The 18,066-nt window shown below is 35.9% G+C and overlaps 3 protein-coding genes across 4 annotated transcripts; 2 read left to right on the top strand and 1 right to left on the bottom strand.

The window, feature by feature from the left end:
- Positions 1-1,025: 1,025 nt before the first annotated feature.
- Positions 1,026-2,809, top strand: LOC133308133 (small ribosomal subunit protein uS17-like). The gene is made up of 6 exons (XM_061508736.1): positions 1,026-1,139; positions 1,215-1,255; positions 1,386-1,486; positions 2,021-2,165; positions 2,249-2,338; positions 2,466-2,809. Exons 1-6 carry the CDS (start codon positions 1,128-1,130, stop codon positions 2,554-2,556), a joined length of 480 nt encoding a protein of 159 aa, XP_061364720.1. The 5' UTR covers positions 1,026-1,127; the 3' UTR covers positions 2,557-2,809.
- A 1,985-nt stretch (positions 2,810-4,794) lies between these two features.
- On the bottom strand, positions 4,795-7,091 carry LOC133308162 (pentatricopeptide repeat-containing protein At5g39350). Its single transcript, XM_061508766.1, has one exon. It carries the CDS (start codon positions 7,089-7,091, stop codon positions 5,079-5,081), a length of 2,013 nt encoding a protein of 670 aa, XP_061364750.1. The 3' UTR covers positions 4,795-5,078.
- A 2,931-nt stretch (positions 7,092-10,022) lies between these two features.
- Positions 10,023-13,132, top strand: LOC133308120 (glycerate dehydrogenase). Of its 2 annotated transcripts, none has more exons than XM_061508718.1 (13): positions 10,023-10,189; positions 10,302-10,385; positions 10,563-10,703; positions 10,915-11,036; positions 11,197-11,278; positions 11,653-11,725; positions 11,799-11,890; positions 11,985-12,065; positions 12,154-12,261; positions 12,346-12,423; positions 12,534-12,578; positions 12,673-12,787; positions 12,877-13,132. In XM_061508718.1, the coding sequence occupies exons 1-13, from the start codon at positions 10,067-10,069 to the stop codon at positions 12,897-12,899; spliced, it is 1,167 nt and encodes a 388-aa protein (XP_061364702.1). In that variant the 5' UTR covers positions 10,023-10,066; the 3' UTR covers positions 12,900-13,132. The 2 variants fall into 2 exon arrangements, with proteins under 2 accessions (XP_061364702.1, XP_061364701.1); XM_061508717.1 differs by having other exon boundaries at positions 10,024-10,189; positions 11,985-12,059.
- Positions 13,133-18,066: the final 4,934 nt, after the last annotated feature.

The raw sequence follows: 18,066 nt of genomic DNA, 5'->3' as shown, positions 1-18,066 counted from the left end.
ACTGCTTATTTTTGCTAATCTGACAGTTATAATTTATTCATAATTAATAATTAATTAATATATATGACCTAATAAATTATAACTGATAGATTAGGGAAATCAACGGTTGGAATTTAGTATCAAACTTTTTAATTTGACACCAGAATCAAATAATCTTGCCATATATATATATATATATGCAGAAAAGTTATCTATATTTACTCCTAAAGCAACATCGTTTTGGGCTCAATTGGGATAACTTATCGGTATTCTCTGCAGATAAACAAGCCCGTCTATATTTGGGTTTTATACTTATCATGAAGTTACATGAGCCTTCTTATGTCATAGAGACAAAAGTTATGTGAGACACATATGTTAAAAAAAGTCATATGTGGAAGTGGAACTCATGTCAGCATAGAAATCGATGGTGTGTAAGAAAATTTCTCTTTTCATATTACATGAAAAGTATAAAACATATATATATATATATATATATATAGGAAAAAATATTTGTCTTTTTAAATGACACAACTTATATCTTTTCACTCTCGTAAAGAGGTGAGACCCACACCGTTATATTTTTTTGTCCACTCTCTCTCATCCTTTATCTATCTCTTTCTCACACTTAAAATGACACAATTTTATATACTTTAAAATGATACACACTTTTCCCATATATATATATATATATATATATATATATATATATATATATATAGGGAAAAATGTTTATTCTTTCAAATGACATAACTTATATCCTTTCACTTTTACAAGAAGGTGAGACCCACATCTTTATTTTTTTTGTCAACTCTCTCTCCTCCTTTATCTATCTCTTTTTCTCTCTTAAAATGATACAACTTTACATCCTTTAAAATGACACACACTTTACCCATATATATATATATATATATATATATATATATATATATATATATTGGGCTTACCCAGATTTTCAGAAAACCTACCCAACTCAAAATTATATTGAATATTTAGGCTGGCCCATTTCGATTTGGGCTGGGTGACCAACCTCAGTTATAATTCCCGATCGATCCTCCTTTCTTGAATTAGGGTTTTGCTTGCTGTGCTATTTGTGTCTGCTGCTAATTCTCTCCGCTCTGCTTGCCCCCTTTACCTTTCGGTCTCTATCAATGGCGGAGCAGGTTCTGATCCATAAATCATTTTAGGGCTTCTTTGCTTAACTTCTGAAAACTTACATATTTTTACTTCTTTTGCAGACGGAGAAGGCTTTTTTGAAGCAACCCAAGGTTTTTCTCTCGTAAGTTTGTTTTCACTCTTTTATTTATTTATTTTTTATTTTTCTGTATATTGTGTTTTTTCCAATACAACCATTTGAATTTTTATTGTATCTGTAATGGCATTGAGGATTTATGTGGTCACTGATGCAGTTCGAAAAAATCCGGTAAGGGGAAGAGGCCTGGAAAAGGAGGGAACAGGTTTTGGAAAAGTATTGGTTTGGGATTCAAGACTCCCAGAGATGCAATTGAAGGTTTGAGCTCCCAAATTCTTTTAATTTATGTTCTTTGCTCAACTTTAGATTGTGTATCTATCTATATCCGCAGTTTCGTTATTGTAATTCTTACTTGATTTGCTTTTTATTGCATTGGATACATATAATATCTGTGAGTTAATTGTTGATAAATGGTTATACTTATCTATATTTGTGTGTGTAACCTTTGTGTTGCAACTGCAAACTGATGCAATGAAAATGGTCTCTCCCTTGTGGTTGGGCATCATAGAAACTGTATTGTGAGCCCATGCAATGCAATTTAAACAGTTTCACATCAATGCTGCTGTTCTCCTTTTATGTTTTGGTTCAAGATGTAATAGATGTTGAGATTGAATATATAATGGTGATGTTGTGGTTAGTTTTCAAGTGTTATTAAATATTAATTAAATAGATATGTTGTTCCTTTATGTTTATTGTGGTTACCAGCTGAGAGTAGAAATGAGATATTTTGCTCATTGATCTGAACATCTACTGTGATTCTAACAAGATTGGTTTGTTTGTCTTCCTGTCTAGGCGCTTACATTGATAAGAAATGCCCATTCACCGGCAATGCTTCCATCCGTGGTCGAATTCTTGCTGGCACTTGCCATAGTGCAAAAATGACAAGGACTATCATTGTTCGTCGGAATTATCTTCATTTTATCAAAAAATACCAAAGGCAAGCGTCTTTACCTTTCAGTAAGTTCGAGTTGTGCCTTATTCTTTTTCTATTAGCTTATTATCTGTTTGGTTTTCCCTTAGGTACGAGAAGAGGCACTCAAATATTCCAGCACATATATCTCCTTGTTTCCGTGTGAAGGAGGGAGATCATGTTATTATTGGACAGTGCAGGTTGGTGACTGACTCTTTATTTACCCTTGTCCTGTGAAATCTGTAGCTTGAAATACAGTCTTCAACTTCTGTGACTGCGTTTAATTTATTGTTTTTATTTATTTATTTTTATTTTTTTCTCTAACAGGCCATTGTCTAAGACAGTGAGATTTAACGTGTTGAAAGTGGTTCCTGCTGGTTCTTCTGGCGCTGTTAAGAAAGCTTTTACAGGAATATGAGCATTTCCCTTGATCCCCATCCTCCATGTTCCTTTTAGAGGATTTTAGATTTAGCAACTCTTGACATGTGTCTTTCTCGTTTACTTTGCTCTGAAGGAATTCATATTTATTAAGTTTATTTTTGATTTTTTTTTTTTTTAATGTTGTTTCTGTATTATCGTCCCGTAATATCGTATCATACATGCTGTACGGATCATTATGTTTTTCAAGTGATGCTGCACTCTTTATAGCCCTAAAAGGAAAAAAATGGTACTGCATACAAACTCGCGCACCCCGTTTATAGTTTGGCGTTCTATATCCCAAATAGTGGAAAGAAAAAATGTTTTCTTTTCTTGGGTTTATCAAATGCCACTTTGTTTCAGTTTTTTTTTGGTTGAATCTTGTTTTTCTTGTGATGCTCGTTATCGCTGGAAAGCAGTATTGATACTTGATTTCCTTCAGGATTATTTGGCTGGAGTGCAAGGACAAATGATTATGAATCCATATTTCGTTTGATTGATTTAAAAGACTACTTTTTTTTTTTTTGTAAATATTTAAAAGACTACTTGTTATATAGTGTTTGCTGATTATTTATAGGAATTAATGTTTTTCATATTATAGCAGATAAATTTTATTTATAATACACATTTTTATATGGGGTTTATATTTTCTTTTCTCTTTACATGAGTTTTATATATTTTTATTTATATAAAAAATAAAATTATCTCTTAAAATATTAATCTCTTATTTATAATAGGAAAAATGTTTATCATCTTAAGTGAACATGTTTTGGTGTATATATACATAATGTATATATGTTCTCTCTTCTTTACAAAATTAGAAGGAAAGAGAGAAAAAGTATTGTGGATGAGATAAAATGTTCAAAAAAAATATATGCATATTACATGAACATTTCACCTAAAATCAGAGTTATGTCATTTAAAATATTAAATATATTTATTTATAATTTTTAAATATATTTCTTGGTATAAGTATTAGTTTTGCATGAAATTTATTTTGTTAATATAATTATTAGATGATTAGAAATAATTAGCAATAACAGTTAGAAATAATGTGTTTTATTAAGCGTATATAAGTTTAAGATTAGTTAATGATATTTTTGTTAATATGGCAATTTATGATAAAATTAATGTTGCGGTTCTTATAGTTTTACTCAAATTTTAGCTGAGTTCCTAGTTTAATTTTCCAAATAAATCTTTAATAGTTTACAAAACAATGCAAAATAATCTGTTAGTTGAGTTTGTTTACTGTTCAGAGTGAAATTATAGGAATTTGACAGTTGTTATTCTGCATTTGTTTGACAAAACTTCTAAGGCCTTTTTAAAATATATTTTATACTATAAAGATTAAATAAAATTGAAAGAGAAACTATAGGATGAAAATTTTGGCTATGAAATTGCTAGCTCGGTGAAGTCTTGGCTTGTTCTATGACCACATAAAAATAGGGTACTTTTGCAGTGAAGAGGAGCTAAGATTATTTATCTTTTTGGACTAAACTATGAGCGAAGGGCTACTCGAGTAGCATTTGCCAAATAGTTCATGTGAAGCCCAGCTGGAGGAGTGAAGAGCAGTTTACAAGTGGAGTTAGATGAACAAACTCTAGCAAGTAAGTCTATATCTTCATGTAACGAACGTTGAACTTGGTGGACTTTGCAAGCACGATGTATGTATTCCCAACTTTACTTTTTGAACCTTGTGCGGAGCTTGCAAAGAATCAATCTTAGAATGATCTTCCAAAACTAATAACCAGGGATTTCCCAAGGAGGACATATCCGCATCCAATCTAACGTATCTTACATAGGGAAACTCTATTAACATATCACACTGTAGTATTAGCTTGGATATCTGTATCTTGCTGTTTCAAAATCATTAATAATTGCATGGATTTGTGCAGGAAATATGGCAGCAGAACATGTCTATCATCATAGATGAGCTCGTTATGAGTTCCGTAGGAGCCAAGCAATGAGAAGTTACATAAGATTGCCCTATCTTTCTCTGTGAATCAGAAAACCAACTGGAAATACCAAAAAAATCCAACTACTGATCAATAGAACCGAAGAATAAGTGGTTGTGGGAGGTCTAAGGGCCACAAAATGTCCAGAACACCTTAGCTAAAGCACTATCATGAATATCTTGAAAATCCGTCTCAGGTAAACCACAAACAAGGCAACTGGGAAATTTTTAAGGTGATGAATGTGTGTGAAAAGCATGAGTCATTAAGCACTGCTTAGTATTGGGTAGTAACACAAGTGTATTCAAGGAAATTGTAGTCCAAATCTCTGCCTTGAACACTATACTTGCGAAACATTATTGAAGCAATACGTCACCAAGAAGACCAGCAATACCCTCCATCACAGTTGACATAATGGCAACAAGTAGGCACTTCCCCCTCTATAAAGGAAATACCTTTACCCATTTTACAGGGTCTGTCAGAGCTACAGCAATAATGACTCTCATTCTTGGATAGAATTTTTGTGTTTGTGGGCAAATGTTGTTAAGCTGACAAAATGAACAAGTTCAATTCACACATTTCTGACCTCAACTAAACTGTGAGCAGGAAGTTTTCTTATTCCCACCGCATTTACCATATCTCTAACGTTTTCTGCATCTCTCCACCTTCCTACGGCAGCATAAAGTTTTGCCAACAGAACATAATTGCCGGTATTTTCAGGCTCAAGCTCAAAAGTCCACCTAGCAGCCACCTCTCCCAGTTCAACGTTCTCATGAATCACACAAGCGCCGAGTAGTGCACCCCATACAGCATGGTTAGGTGTTATTGGCATTGTTCTAATAAGATTATAAGCATCATTCAGTTGACCAGCACGGCCAAGAAGATCAATGATACAGGTATAATGATCAACGTGAGGAATAATCTGATGCTGTTTAAGCATAAACTTGAACAAAGACAAACCCTCATCAACTAAACCTGCATGGCTGCAAGCATGCAAAACAGAGGTGAAAGTAACTTGATTTGGTTTTACTCCAGATTGTACCATCTGATTGAAAAGTGACACAGCCATTACACCATGTCCATGCTTTCCATAAGCTGCAATTATTGCACTCCAAATAATAATATCCTTGTCCTTAAGAGGAATTATATTAAAAATCTGATGAGCATATCCTAAACTTCCACACTTCGAGTATATATCAACTAGAATACTTGCTACTTCAAGACAGTAAAGAAATCCTGATCTTATAAGGTAACAATGTATGTTCATTGCCTGTTGGAGGTCGGCAAGAATAGCATATGCAGGAAGAAGACTATTAAAGGTTGCATTGTCAGGTTGTACGGCTGCCACTAACATTTGTTTAAAGAGTTCTATTGCTTCTCTTGCAAGCCTATTATGTATGAAACCGGATAGAACCGCATTCCATGGGGCCGTTCTCTTTCTTGAGGTTTTCATAAACACTTTATAACTTAGGTTGCCATGATTGCATTTGGCATACATATCAATCAAGGCAGTCTCCACAATAACCTCACACTCAAGCTTTTGCCTTATTGCCCACGCATGCAGGCACTTGCCATGGTTCAAAGAAACCAAACTGCCACAGGCTGATAGTAGAGAAGCTATACTTACTGAATTTGGTTTCACTCCTTCACACTGCATCATCCGACAAAGCATCAAAGCACTTCTTGCATCACCATTCAAAATATATCCATTAATCAATGTTGTCCATGTCACCACATCCTTCTCAACCATCCCATTCACTAATAACCGCGCTTCTTTCATCCTTCCACACTTAACATACATGTCCAGCATTGCATTCCTAACTAACATATTTCCCCAAAACCCTTTCTCCTGAGCTAAGGCATGAACCTCTCTCCCAAGCTCCACATTCTTCAAAAGCCCACAAGCTGGCAATACTGAAACCACGGTTGCACAATCAGGCTCCAAACCAACACTCATCATTCTATTATAAACCCTAAGCGCCTCCTCCGCACAGTTATTCCGAAAGTAACCACTAATCATGGTATTCCAAGACACCACGGTTCGTTCCTGCATAAAGTCAAAAACCAATTGTGCTGCTGCTTTCTTTCCTGCATTCATATACATTGCCAACAAAGAGTTCTGGACAAACGTGTCCAAATCAAATCCAGCCTTAAATGTCTGTCCATGAACTCCAACGCCCATATCAATCAAGGACAATTCACCACAAGCCTTGATAACAACTGGGTATGTGAAGTTGTCAGGCAGAGTCTGACCCGAATCGAGCATTTCAAAAAATAAGTTCAGGGAATCATGGGGGCGACCAATTTGAACATACATCCTCATCATAGTGTTCCAGGAGAACAAACTTCGTTGGGGCAACATATCAAACAGTTGGGACGCATAGGAAGCATGGTGGCATTGCGCGTAGGTTGTGACAAGCTTAGAACAAAGGTTGGAGGAGGAGAATAGGCCAAAGGTGAGGATAAAAGCATGCAACTGTTTAGTTTCAGAAAGGGAATGAGAAGCTGAATATTTTCGCAAGAGTGATTCACACTGCGCTGCAGTGATGACGAAGCTCTTGCCTTTGTTCATTGGTTCATTCATCTATTCAGGTGAACACAGACTAGTCAATTTATATACGTTTCGGCCTACCCGAACCGGATTTTTTGGATCATCCGGCCTCAGCTATCCAACCCGGTCTATCAATCAGACCCACTTTAATCTACAGAGTAATAGATTTTTTTTTAATATTTTACTCTTATCTATTAATTGTACTTAATTATTTTGATTTGAGTGACTTAATTTTTCATTTTATTATCAGTCAAATGATAATGCTCATCAATTTTTTTTAAGAAAATACAAATGTAAATTTGAATTTCCTTTTAATTTAATCATAAATAAATGAGGAAGGTTATACTTACAACCTTTTTTTTACAACATCTTACAACCATATATCATAACCGTTGATTTCCGCCAATCAACGGTTGTCATTTATTATGAATTAATAATTAATTAATGAGTTTAATTTGCGAAAATCATAACCGTTGATTGGTGGAAATCAACGGTTATGATATATAGTTGTAAGAGGTTGTAAAAAAAAAAGTTGTAACTATTACCTCTCCTAAATATATTCCTTTTTAGATCAAAATATGATTTTTCTTTTAATTTAATTTTTTAATTCTAACTAAAATTCTAAAAAATTATATCATGTATGGTACACAACAATCCTAACTCTTAAATTTTATTTTATTCTTCCTAATTACAAACTTTGTGGGTTTAGTATAGAATCAGGGTGTTTGGTAGAGGAGAAAAATATTTTTACTAGGAAAATACAATTAATGAGGAAATGGTAGGAAAATAAGTTTGATAGAAAAGTTTAAAAAAAGATGTTTGGTTGATCGAAATATTATCGGAGAAATATTTGCAATAGTGTTATTGTGGAACATTTTTCGTTACACCATTTTCACTTACCCATCCATATCCAAAATACCATGTCTCAAGGTGTATTTTGGAACAGTGTTATTGTGCCAAAAATCAACACAAACCGTTTTCTATCCTTCCAAGTTGCCTACTATTTTTTTTCAATAACTTGTACCAAACATGGTATACACCAATGCCCACCCACATTGTCCCATTAAATCAAAAAATAAAACTTATACCAAAGATACCCGAATTTGAATCTGCTCCTGTAGATCTTCTTGTGTGGTAGTTAATGATGGTGCTCGCTGGATGGTTCACTGACAAAATGAGAGAGTGATGTACCATAGAGATTCAGACACACAAGTCAATAGATTAAGATAAAATACGCAATTAGGGTTAAGTATAGGAGAATGGAGACAATATAATTAAAGTGATAAGAGAAAAACAATCCATTGCTCACGAACGGAATCATAGCGATCTTGTAGAAAATTGTGACATATTTCATGAAATGATTATTCCCTGAGGATTTTACTAATGTGCGACCTAAGTATTGGAATGGATGGTAAACCCAATATATTGGTGAGAAAATACTTTGAATGGATTATGTGTAAAGTTTCTTTTGAGTCCTAACAAAAAATACGTTCTTCGCTTTAGTATTTTATAAAAAAAAATTAATCGTTTGGTCACTATGAAATTTAAAATTGATTCATTTAAATCTTTTTGAGGGACTAATATGAGTCTTTTTTAAATTTGGGACGAATATGAGTCTTTTTTGAATTTATGAGAGACCATAATTTTAAGTAAATGAGTTCATTTTGAATTGGGTTCGTTTTTTCTGCAGTTACTGCAGATAAGTTATCTGCAGTAAGCCCAATACGACGTCGTTTTGGGCAAAAATCATGGTGTTTTTGTAATTTTAATTTATTTCAGACTTATAATAGTCTTTATATTTATAATTTTTTAAGATTTCAATACCAAAACGACGTCGTTTTGGGAATAAATGCAAATAATTTATCTGCATTAACTGCAGAAACATTTATTCTTTTTGAATTTTTTAAGAACCTCGGAACTAATTTTTTTTATAAAAGACTAAAAGTGAGAACAATATTTTTTTTGTTAATAACCAAAAGTAACTTTACTTGTGAATTATTACTCGTGAATTATTAATCTTGAAACCGATTCGTGGAAAGCAGCCAAGCCTATCTTATACTGACTAAATATAAATAGTTGCAATCATAGTTAAATTATTTTAAGGGTTGGTTTTTTTTTACGGTCAATATAGATAACTTATTTATATTGTGTTCAAAATGATATTGTTTTGAGGCAAAAAATTAAGATATTTTTATAATTATAATTTATTTCAGGATTTTAATAGTCTTTTTCATTATAATTTTTTAACATAAAATGATATTATTTTGAGAGCACTGTATAAACATTAAAACCTTATTTTAATAGGATTTAGTGTGTGTCATTTAAAAGGACACAAGTTGTGTTCTTTTAGTGACTTACACATACTCTGTGTAATTCTGAAAAGTTATTTTTTTTTTCACTTTACACGTCAGCGATGTGACTAGGGAGAGAGAAAAAAAAGCAACTTTTATGATTTACACAAAGTATGACCGGTCATACTTTGTGTAAATCATCTAAAAGGATACAACTTGTGTCGTTTTAAATGATAGTTCTTTTTCCCATTTTAATAACGATAATAGTTGTTTTCAATTTTCATGAGTAAATGGGGGGAAAGAAGGAAAGAAATTATTCACTGTTTCACTATCAGCCACAAGCTTAAGGGATACTTTTGTCATCAAATAAAAAGGATGGATGTTATCCGTTCGTGGTGCCCAACGAGAGGCCCAAAGGCAATAGCATTCCTTCAACTCATCTCTTCCCCTCATGATGAGTTCACGTTATCTGAATGGGTCTAAATCCTATATCCAACTCCAACTATTACTCCACTGTCTGCCCAGTCATCAAACTCAACATTATCAGGTCAATGAATCACAAGTCAAAGTCTTGCTCAATTTCATTGGTCAGGAATAAATTAGTATGGTGTAGCATTCCACACCAGATCATCAATCACTTATATTATTATATCAAAGTGCAACTGAAATTTCAAGTTAAACTATTCACAACTAGCTTACAGTATTGTTGTCATCATCATGGCCAAGCCAGTGTCCATTGAGGTATGGAACCCAAATGGGAAATATAGAGTTGTTAGCACAAAACCAATGCCAGGAACTCGTTGGATCAATCTTCTCATCCAGCAAGATTGTCGCCTTGAAGTAATCAAACTTTCTTTGTTTCTCTTTATTGGATGCAAAATTCTTTTTTTCTTCTTCTTAAGACAAGCTAATTTTAATTTCCTATTTGTCTCATCGTACTACTACTACTCAGATATGTACCGAGAAGAAAACAATACTGTCAATTGAAGACATCATTGCTTTGATTGGTGATAAGTGCGATGGAGTTATAGGCCAGGTAATGATAACAACAATTACTACACAATGATCAATGGTTACAGCATCAAATTAGAAACTGAACTTAAGCAAAAACTTAGTTTTATGAAAGAAAATTATTATCATTTTGGTTTCCTAGTGTGGATTTTTCTTGCTTTTGAGGTTAGTGGGTATGTGATGGAGTTCCTATATATTACAGCTGACAGAAGAATGGGGAGAAGAGTTGTTCTCTGCCTTGAGCAGAGCGGGAGGTAAAGCTTTCAGTAACATGGCTGTTGGTTATAATAATGTGGATGTCAATGCTGCAAACAAGTACGGTGTTGCTGTTGGAAATACTCCTGTAAGCTATCCCTTTTCCCATCTCTCTTTGATATTAGTGTTACATCTTAAATGCTTGTGATTTTTTCTTCTTGTAGAGTTAGCATTCATGCTTGGAAGAAGGGTTTTAGTTGAAGTGGTTTTAGTTGTGTTGTGTGTGTTTTATGAGAAAAAGTGATAGCCTTGAGGAGGAAGTATTTATTCTAACATTAGTTTGATTCCTTATTTGGTAGGGAGTGCTCACAGAGACAACAGCTGAGCTGGCAGCTTCACTGTCTTTGGCAGCTGCTAGAAGGATAGTTGAGGCAGATGAGTTCATGAGGGCAGGATTATATGATGGATGGCTACCACATCTGTATGGAAACTATTACAAACTCCTTTCTTATTTCTTTCTGTCAAGAGTAATTTAAATATTATGAAAGTTCTTCTTTGTTTGTCTTCTTCATATACTGAATTGTGAGTAACATACTCTTCTGAAGGCTGGAATAACTGCTTTAGTTTTGTTTCTCTGGCAGATTTGTTGGGAACTTGCTCAAGGGACAAACTGTTGGTGTTATTGGAGCTGGCCGTATTGGATCGGCTTATGCAAGAATGATGGTAATTTTCCAATAAATCTCAGTTTAACATTGACTGTCTCTCGCATTTCTGGTTCATTTATTGCACACTAAATTTGTCACTCAGAAATTACTTGGTTTCTGACTGCTGACTTTGCATAAAAGGGTAAATTTGTTCTTCTCAAAAGTTTGCTATATCAGTTAGAGATTTGAGACAATTTAAAATAAAATCCTTATTTGACTCTCTTTTATATCGAATTTTGAAAGAGCATTTCTGCCGTATTAAACTGGTGATAATTAATGGTATTTGATTATTCATGTGATCAGCACTTTCAAAGTTGGAAAGAGTATTGGGCTCAATAATATAATCCAGATAATATATTTGCTAACACAAAAGATTCTTTTTCACTGCATCAGGTTGAAGGGTTCAAGATGAACCTAATTTACTATGATCTCTACCAGGCCACACGACTAGAAAAGTTTGTCACAGGCATGTTCTTACCAAGTCCTTTTTATAAACCATATTATTGCGAATTAATGCCTCTTTTTTTACCCCATTGCAGCTTATGCTGAATTCTTGAAAGCAAATGGGGAAAAACCGGTGACTTGGAAAAGGGCAACAAGCATGGATGAGGTCCTCCAGGAGGCAGATATAGTAAGTACTTGATGCTGGGCATTTAATGTTTTAGCTAGAACATACTACATTTAATTATTCCAAATAATATGGTTTATCAATGTTGCTTTTGTAGATTAGTCTTCATCCTATCTTGGATAAAACCACATATCATCTAGTCAACAAGGAAAGACTCGCCAAGATGAAGAAGGTAAAAGTTCAAGGAGCACAGTTTTAATCTTAAAATATTTATGGCATCGTGTGATGCAAATTCCTTTCTGTTAGTGATGATATCCCTATTACAGGAAGCAATTCTTATAAACTGCAGTAGAGGGCCTGTTATTGATGAAGCTGCACTTGTGGAGCATTTAAGACAGAACCCAATGTTTCGAGTAGGCCTTGATGTGTTTGAGGTAATTGAACCTTCTCTGTCTTTGGATAATTGGATTTGTTATTACAAAACTACCTTTTAAGTTGCTATGTAAGAATTTTCTTAGGAAGAGCCCTACATGAAACCTGGGCTTGCAGAGTTGAAGAATGCCATTGTGGTACCTCACATTGCATCTGCTTCCAAGGTAATTCTAACCCGCACATTATGCTAAAGATTTTCAGTATTAAAACTGAGTCTTTTATGGTTAACTCACTGTTAAAAACAATCAATTGTTTCATGTGCATGTGTTTGCAGTGGACCCGTGAGGGAATGGCCACATTAGCAGCTCTAAATGTCCTGGTATGTATATGTCTCTCCATCTTGGATTTATTTCCATGATCACTGTAAATTTTCAGTGTCTTGTAAAAGTGATGGTACTCCATATAAAATGCAGGGTAAGATTAAAGGCTACCCAGTTTGGTTTGATGCCAATAGGGTGGAACCATTCCTCAATGAGAATGCTCGACCTCCGGCTGCATCCCCAAGCATTGTTAATGCAAAAGCCCTGGGTAATAACATCTTGGACACTTTGAGCCTAATATTGTTTGTTCTAAGCCCTCTGAACAATGGACTTACATGTTTTTCTTTCTAATTGCAGGTTTGCCAGTTTCTAAGCTTTAGGCATCATACATGCTTTTATCCTACAAGGGCCTTCAATTGCAAAAATGACCAATTTTGTGTGTTCAGTTCATCAAAATGTGGAATATACCCAAGGAGCTATGGCTAGTATGTGCTTTTGTGCATGTAGAGTGCTGATGGCAGTGTGAATATAAATACTGTCTCTTTAATATTAGCATCATGCGCTTGTAATGTATTTGAAATATTAATTAAAACATAAATGAACTTATACCTGAGGATTTATCTGAATTAAACGTAGACCGCTTAACAAGAAATGAATAGAAAGTTCTGCCCTCTTTTAAATAATTTAGTCTCTTTTTTTTTTATCTTAAAACATGTTGAGGAGTAATAGTTCTCCTCTTCTTCCTCCGGAGTAAAATCATTCTGGATATTGAAAATCTGGCGTATTTGTTCTGAGGTCTTTCCTTTGATCATACCCACGGCAGTCCGACATCCCAAATCAAGAAGGTTCTGAATCTTGATATAGTGTGCAGCCTGAAACCCATCAAAAGAGTAAAAATCACTCCAAAAATAACTGTTACAAAATTAAAATAAGGGAAAATTTAAAATTTTGCATTTATTTAATGTTGCGTCGCAATTGCGCCGAAACAGTCGTGTTTTTTTGTTGTTGTTGCAATGGCCGCATCTCCCGCTTGCTGCATCGCGGTGCGGTGGAACTCTACAATCTGCTATTTTAATGGAATTGCGCACTTTTGCCGTTTTGCGCCACAATTGACATCTACGGCGACGAACGAATGGCGTCGAGCACATAGGGGTGACAAAGTGATGCGGTTTTTAGAATATCGATGAGCTTGTTTTGGTCGAAGGGTTCAATGATTTTGTGGATTTCTTGTGGGGTGAGTCAAGAAAATGAAGAAGGAAAGAATAGAAGCAGAAGAGAGAAAATGTAGGTGAATTTTCTGTGTTTAGAGTGATACAGAACTAAAGCTTATATACAAGACTAAAGGAGTATGACTCGGCACAAGGTGTTAAGCCACCTGTATAACTAAACTCTAACAGATGCTAACAGCTGTACCTAACAGATACTAACAACTTGACAGATGTAACAACAACCCAAAAGCTAACTACATTTAGCTACAATTGCAAATGAGGACTTCAATCGTGTAGAAGCATCAGCAGTGTTAATACACCCCCGCAAACTCAGAGGCAGTGATTGAAAGAGGAAGAATTCACAACTCTGAGTTTGTTACGAAGAGAAACAAACCGAGGAGCCCCAAGAGGTTTGGTAAGAGTATCAGCAACTTGATCAATAGCTGGAACATGAAGCTCCTTGGCAATGACCTTTTCTCTGACAAAGAAGATGTCAAGCTCCATATGTTTTGTGCGAGCATGTAGGACTGGATTGCGAGACAAGGCTACAGTACTCAGATTATCACAGTAAACAAGAGGGGTGCTGAACTGAATATGCAGTTCATGGAGTAACGATTTCAGCCAAAGAATCTCAGCAGTGACAAGAGCCAGACTTCTATATTCTGCCTCAGTGCTGGAGCGTGCTACAACTGCCTGTTTCTTGGACCACCAGGACACAAGGTTTGCCCCAAAGTAAACACAGGCACCTGAGGTTGATCTCCTATCATCTGAATCAGTGGCCCAATCGGCATCACAAAATGCAGTGATGGTGAAGTGGCCTCCAGGATTGCTTGGCTACAGCAGTAATCCATGATCAAGAGAGCCCTTTAAATACCGAAGAATGCGCTTAACAATAGTCCAGTGCTCTTCAAGAGGCTGAGACATGAATTGACAAACTTTATTAACAGGATAGCTGATTTCTGGTCTTGTCAAAGTTGCATACTGCAATGCCCCAACAATGGAGCGAAAATGAAAGGGATCAGCATAGTAGTCAGAACCATTTTTGGACAATTTGCATCCAGAGGGCATGGGAGTTGAAATCCCTTTTGCTTTTGCCATATGAGCCTTAAGCAGCAAGTCCTTAATGTATTTGGATTGAGAAAGGATCAGAGAACCAGAAGCTGCTCTTTTGACCTCAATTCCCAAGAAGTAGTCAAGTATACCAAGATCTTTAAGTGCAAACTGGGAGTGAAGTCGAGTAATGAGATGTTGGACAAGTTGAGCATCACTTCCAGTGATAATAATGTCGTCCACATATACCAACATAAACACACAGTGACCATTGTTGCGATAAATAAACAAGGAAGGATCACATTTACTTCCAACAAATCCCAACTGAAACAAGCCACTTTTCAACTTATCAAACCAGGCCCGTGGTGCTTGTTTAAGGCCATAAAGAGCTTTCTTTAACCTGCATACAAGAGATCTGTCATTAGAAGAGAATCCAGGAGGTTGTTGCATGTAAACCTCCTCTTCAAGGATGCCATTAAGAAAGGCATTATTGACATCAAGCTGTCTTAGAGACCAGCCATAGGATACAGCAATAGTAAGGATGGTACGAATTGTAATAGGGTTGACTACGGGTGAGAATGTCTCATTATAATCAAATCCAGCTTGTTGATGAAAACCTTTAGCAACCAGTCTTGCTTTATACTTGTTGATGCTCCCATCAGAATTTTCTTTAACACGAAACACCCACTTGCATCCTATAACTCTTCTGTTGGATGGAAGGGGAACCAAAGACCAAGTTTCATTTGCTTGAAGAGCATCATATTCAGCTTGCATTGCTGAACGCCAGCAAGGAGATGACAAGGCCTGTTTGATTGAGCTTGGTTCAAGAGATGTGAGTAGGGCATGTGGCTGTGGGTTAACAGAACTAGAAGGTAGCTTACAGTGATAATCTTGGAGATAGGAAGGAGGATGTGAGGTTCTAGTGGAGTGCCGTGTTGGAGCAAGTATGGGCAGAGAGGAAGCATCAGATGGGATTGGAGAGGAATGAGGCTTTATTTGTGGTTCAGTAGGTGAGGATGAAGGGGATGAGGAGCTTGAAAGAGGCAGTGAATCATGTGTTGCAGGTAAGGTATCTAAAGAAGAATTGTGTATGGAAGGCAAGAGGGACTGTGAAGGAGTGACTGATGGACTGTGAGAGACAAGAGGAATGACATTGTTTGCAAATGAGGAAGAAACAGGAGAGGGAGAGATGTCAGGCTTGAACCATGACACATAAGGGAATTTGTGTTCATTTAAGACCACATCCTTAGAGATAAACAATCTTCCATCTGAATTGAGACACTTGTATCCTTTGTGATTGGGTGAATACCCAAGAAAAACACATTCACTGGATCTGAAATCAATTTTATGTTGATTATATGGTCGAAGAAAAGGGAAACAGGCACATCCAAATACCTTGAGAAACTTGTAGTCAGGTATAATTTGGAACAACTTAGTAAATGGTACCTCAAAGTGCAATGATGCAGTAGGGAGACAGTTGATAAGGTACACAGCTGATATGAAAGCATGATCCCAAAATTTTAATGGGAGAGAAGCATGAGCAAGAAGAGATAAACCTGTTTCAACTATGTGCCTATGCTTCCTCTCAACAACACCATTTTGGTGATGTGTGTGAGGGCAGGCAATTCTGTGAATGATACCCAGTTGGTTAAGGAGTTGAGTAAAGGGGCGAAATTCACCCCCCAATCTGTTTGAATGGCTTTAATGGTGGTTTGAAACTGGTTGGTAATCAAGGAAGTGAACTGTTTGAAAGTTGATAGAGCTTCAGATTTTAGTTTGAGAGGATAGATCCATGTGAATCGACTATGTGCATCAACAAAGGACATGTAGTAAGTGTATCCCATGGAAGACTTGATTGGAGCAGGACCCTATAGATCACTGTATATGAGATCAAATGGTTTGTTATACTTGGTTGTAGACAAAGTGGATGGTAACCTATGAGCCTTTCCCAAGCAACAAGCAGAACAGAAAAATGACTCATTTTTATTAGGAATGGAAATGTTACAAGAGAGGAGAACATTTTTAAGTGCCTCACTATGAGGATGTCCTAAACGACAATGCCACAAATTGTACAAGTAATTGGATTCTACTGATTGACTACTTACAACTTCAGTATTATTATCACAATGTGATGGTACAACATCAGAATTCAAATTGGAAGACAAAGCTGAATTACAAGTAGGATTATTGACAGAAGTAGTAGAAGACAACAGTGAATTGCTATGCTGCCTATGCTGTCTTGAAGAATGAGGAAGTTGAACATCATTGAATCTATACAGTCCATCAGTCCCTAGAGCTCCTTCGAGTAGGATCTCATGTGTGTCTTGTGATTTTACATAGCATGAGAATGAGTGAAATTCAAGATACACATTGTTATCTCTTGCAAATTTGCTAACACTGACTAAATTTTTGGTAATGGAAGGTACAAGAAGCAGATTATGAAGAAACAGATTCGTGTGTGGTTTGAAGGGAGATGAGAAATGAGAAGAACCAATAGCTCTAATTTTCAGACCTTGACCATTTCCAATGAAGATCTGATCTGAACCTGATAGCTGAGAGCTCTGGAGAAGGTTGTGAGGTTCAGCAGTCACATGATGCGATGCACCTGAGTCTGGATACCAATCCAAAGAAGCAGGTTGTGGTGGAGTAGGCAAGAGGCCTCGTTGAAGAGCAACAGTGTGCTGTGAAGGAGGAGTCTGTGTTGGAAGTGATGTGAGCATAATCTGTGGAGTTTGAGGATTGGAAGGAGGTCTTGTATAATGAAATGACCTCTGATATGAGTTGTTGTTGAAATACTGAGGTGCTTCAGGTGCATGTTTTGAGGGAATAAAGCTTTCATCAAACCTATGCCAGCAACTGTGCACATTGTGTCCAAACTTGTAGCATAGCTGACACTGGAGATTGCTACGACCTCCTCTTCCTCTACCACGATAGTTTCTGCCAAGATACCTTCCTCTACCTCTATTTGCTGAATTAGAGCCATTGTTATATTGATGATCAAACGAATTTGAAGCCAGAGGAGCAGGATGTCCTGGATTTTCATTCTGATCAGATGTTGCATTCTTTTGAGCAAGATTCACTGTCATAGACTCTGATAGCAGAACTTCATTTTGTTTGGCTAACATCATTTCATATGTTATGAGCTCAATTCGAAAATCATCTAGAGCATAAGGATTTTCACGTGCACGAACTGAAGTAACAAAAGCATTGAATTCAGGTGGAAGTCCATCCAAGATTACCTCTGTGTGTTCATCTACTGAGACTGGATTCTTTATAGCCTTGAGTTCAT

The sequence above is a fragment of the Gastrolobium bilobum genome, unplaced genomic scaffold, assembly GCF_033153095.1.
Source record: "Gastrolobium bilobum isolate Gb01-03AN ecotype WA unplaced genomic scaffold, APGP_CSIRO_Gbil_v1 utg7653, whole genome shotgun sequence".
NCBI classification, from domain to species: Eukaryota; Viridiplantae; Streptophyta; class Magnoliopsida; order Fabales; family Fabaceae; genus Gastrolobium; species Gastrolobium bilobum.
This window is presented reverse-complemented; position numbering and strand designations above follow the sequence as displayed.

Coding starts and splice junctions, on each gene's coding strand:
- LOC133308133 (XM_061508736.1), top strand. Junction 1,487..2,020: donor TCCCAGAGATGCAATTGAAG/GTTTGAGCTCCC, acceptor CTTCCTGTCTAG/GCGCTTACATTGATAAGAAA. Junction 2,339..2,465: donor GTTATTATTGGACAGTGCAG/GTTGGTGACTGA, acceptor TTTCTCTAACAG/GCCATTGTCTAAGACAGTGA.
- LOC133308120 (XM_061508718.1), top strand. CDS start 10,067: ATGGCCAAGCCAGTGTCCATTGAGGTATGGAACCCAAATGGGAAATAT. Junction 10,704..10,914: donor TTGCTGTTGGAAATACTCCT/GTAAGCTATCCC, acceptor CTTATTTGGTAG/GGAGTGCTCACAGAGACAAC. Junction 12,788..12,876: donor TGTTAATGCAAAAGCCCTGG/GTAATAACATCT, acceptor TTCTAATTGCAG/GTTTGCCAGTTTCTAAGCTT.
- LOC133308162 (XM_061508766.1), bottom strand. CDS start 7,091: ATGAATGAACCAATGAACAAAGGCAAGAGCTTCGTCATCACTGCAGCG.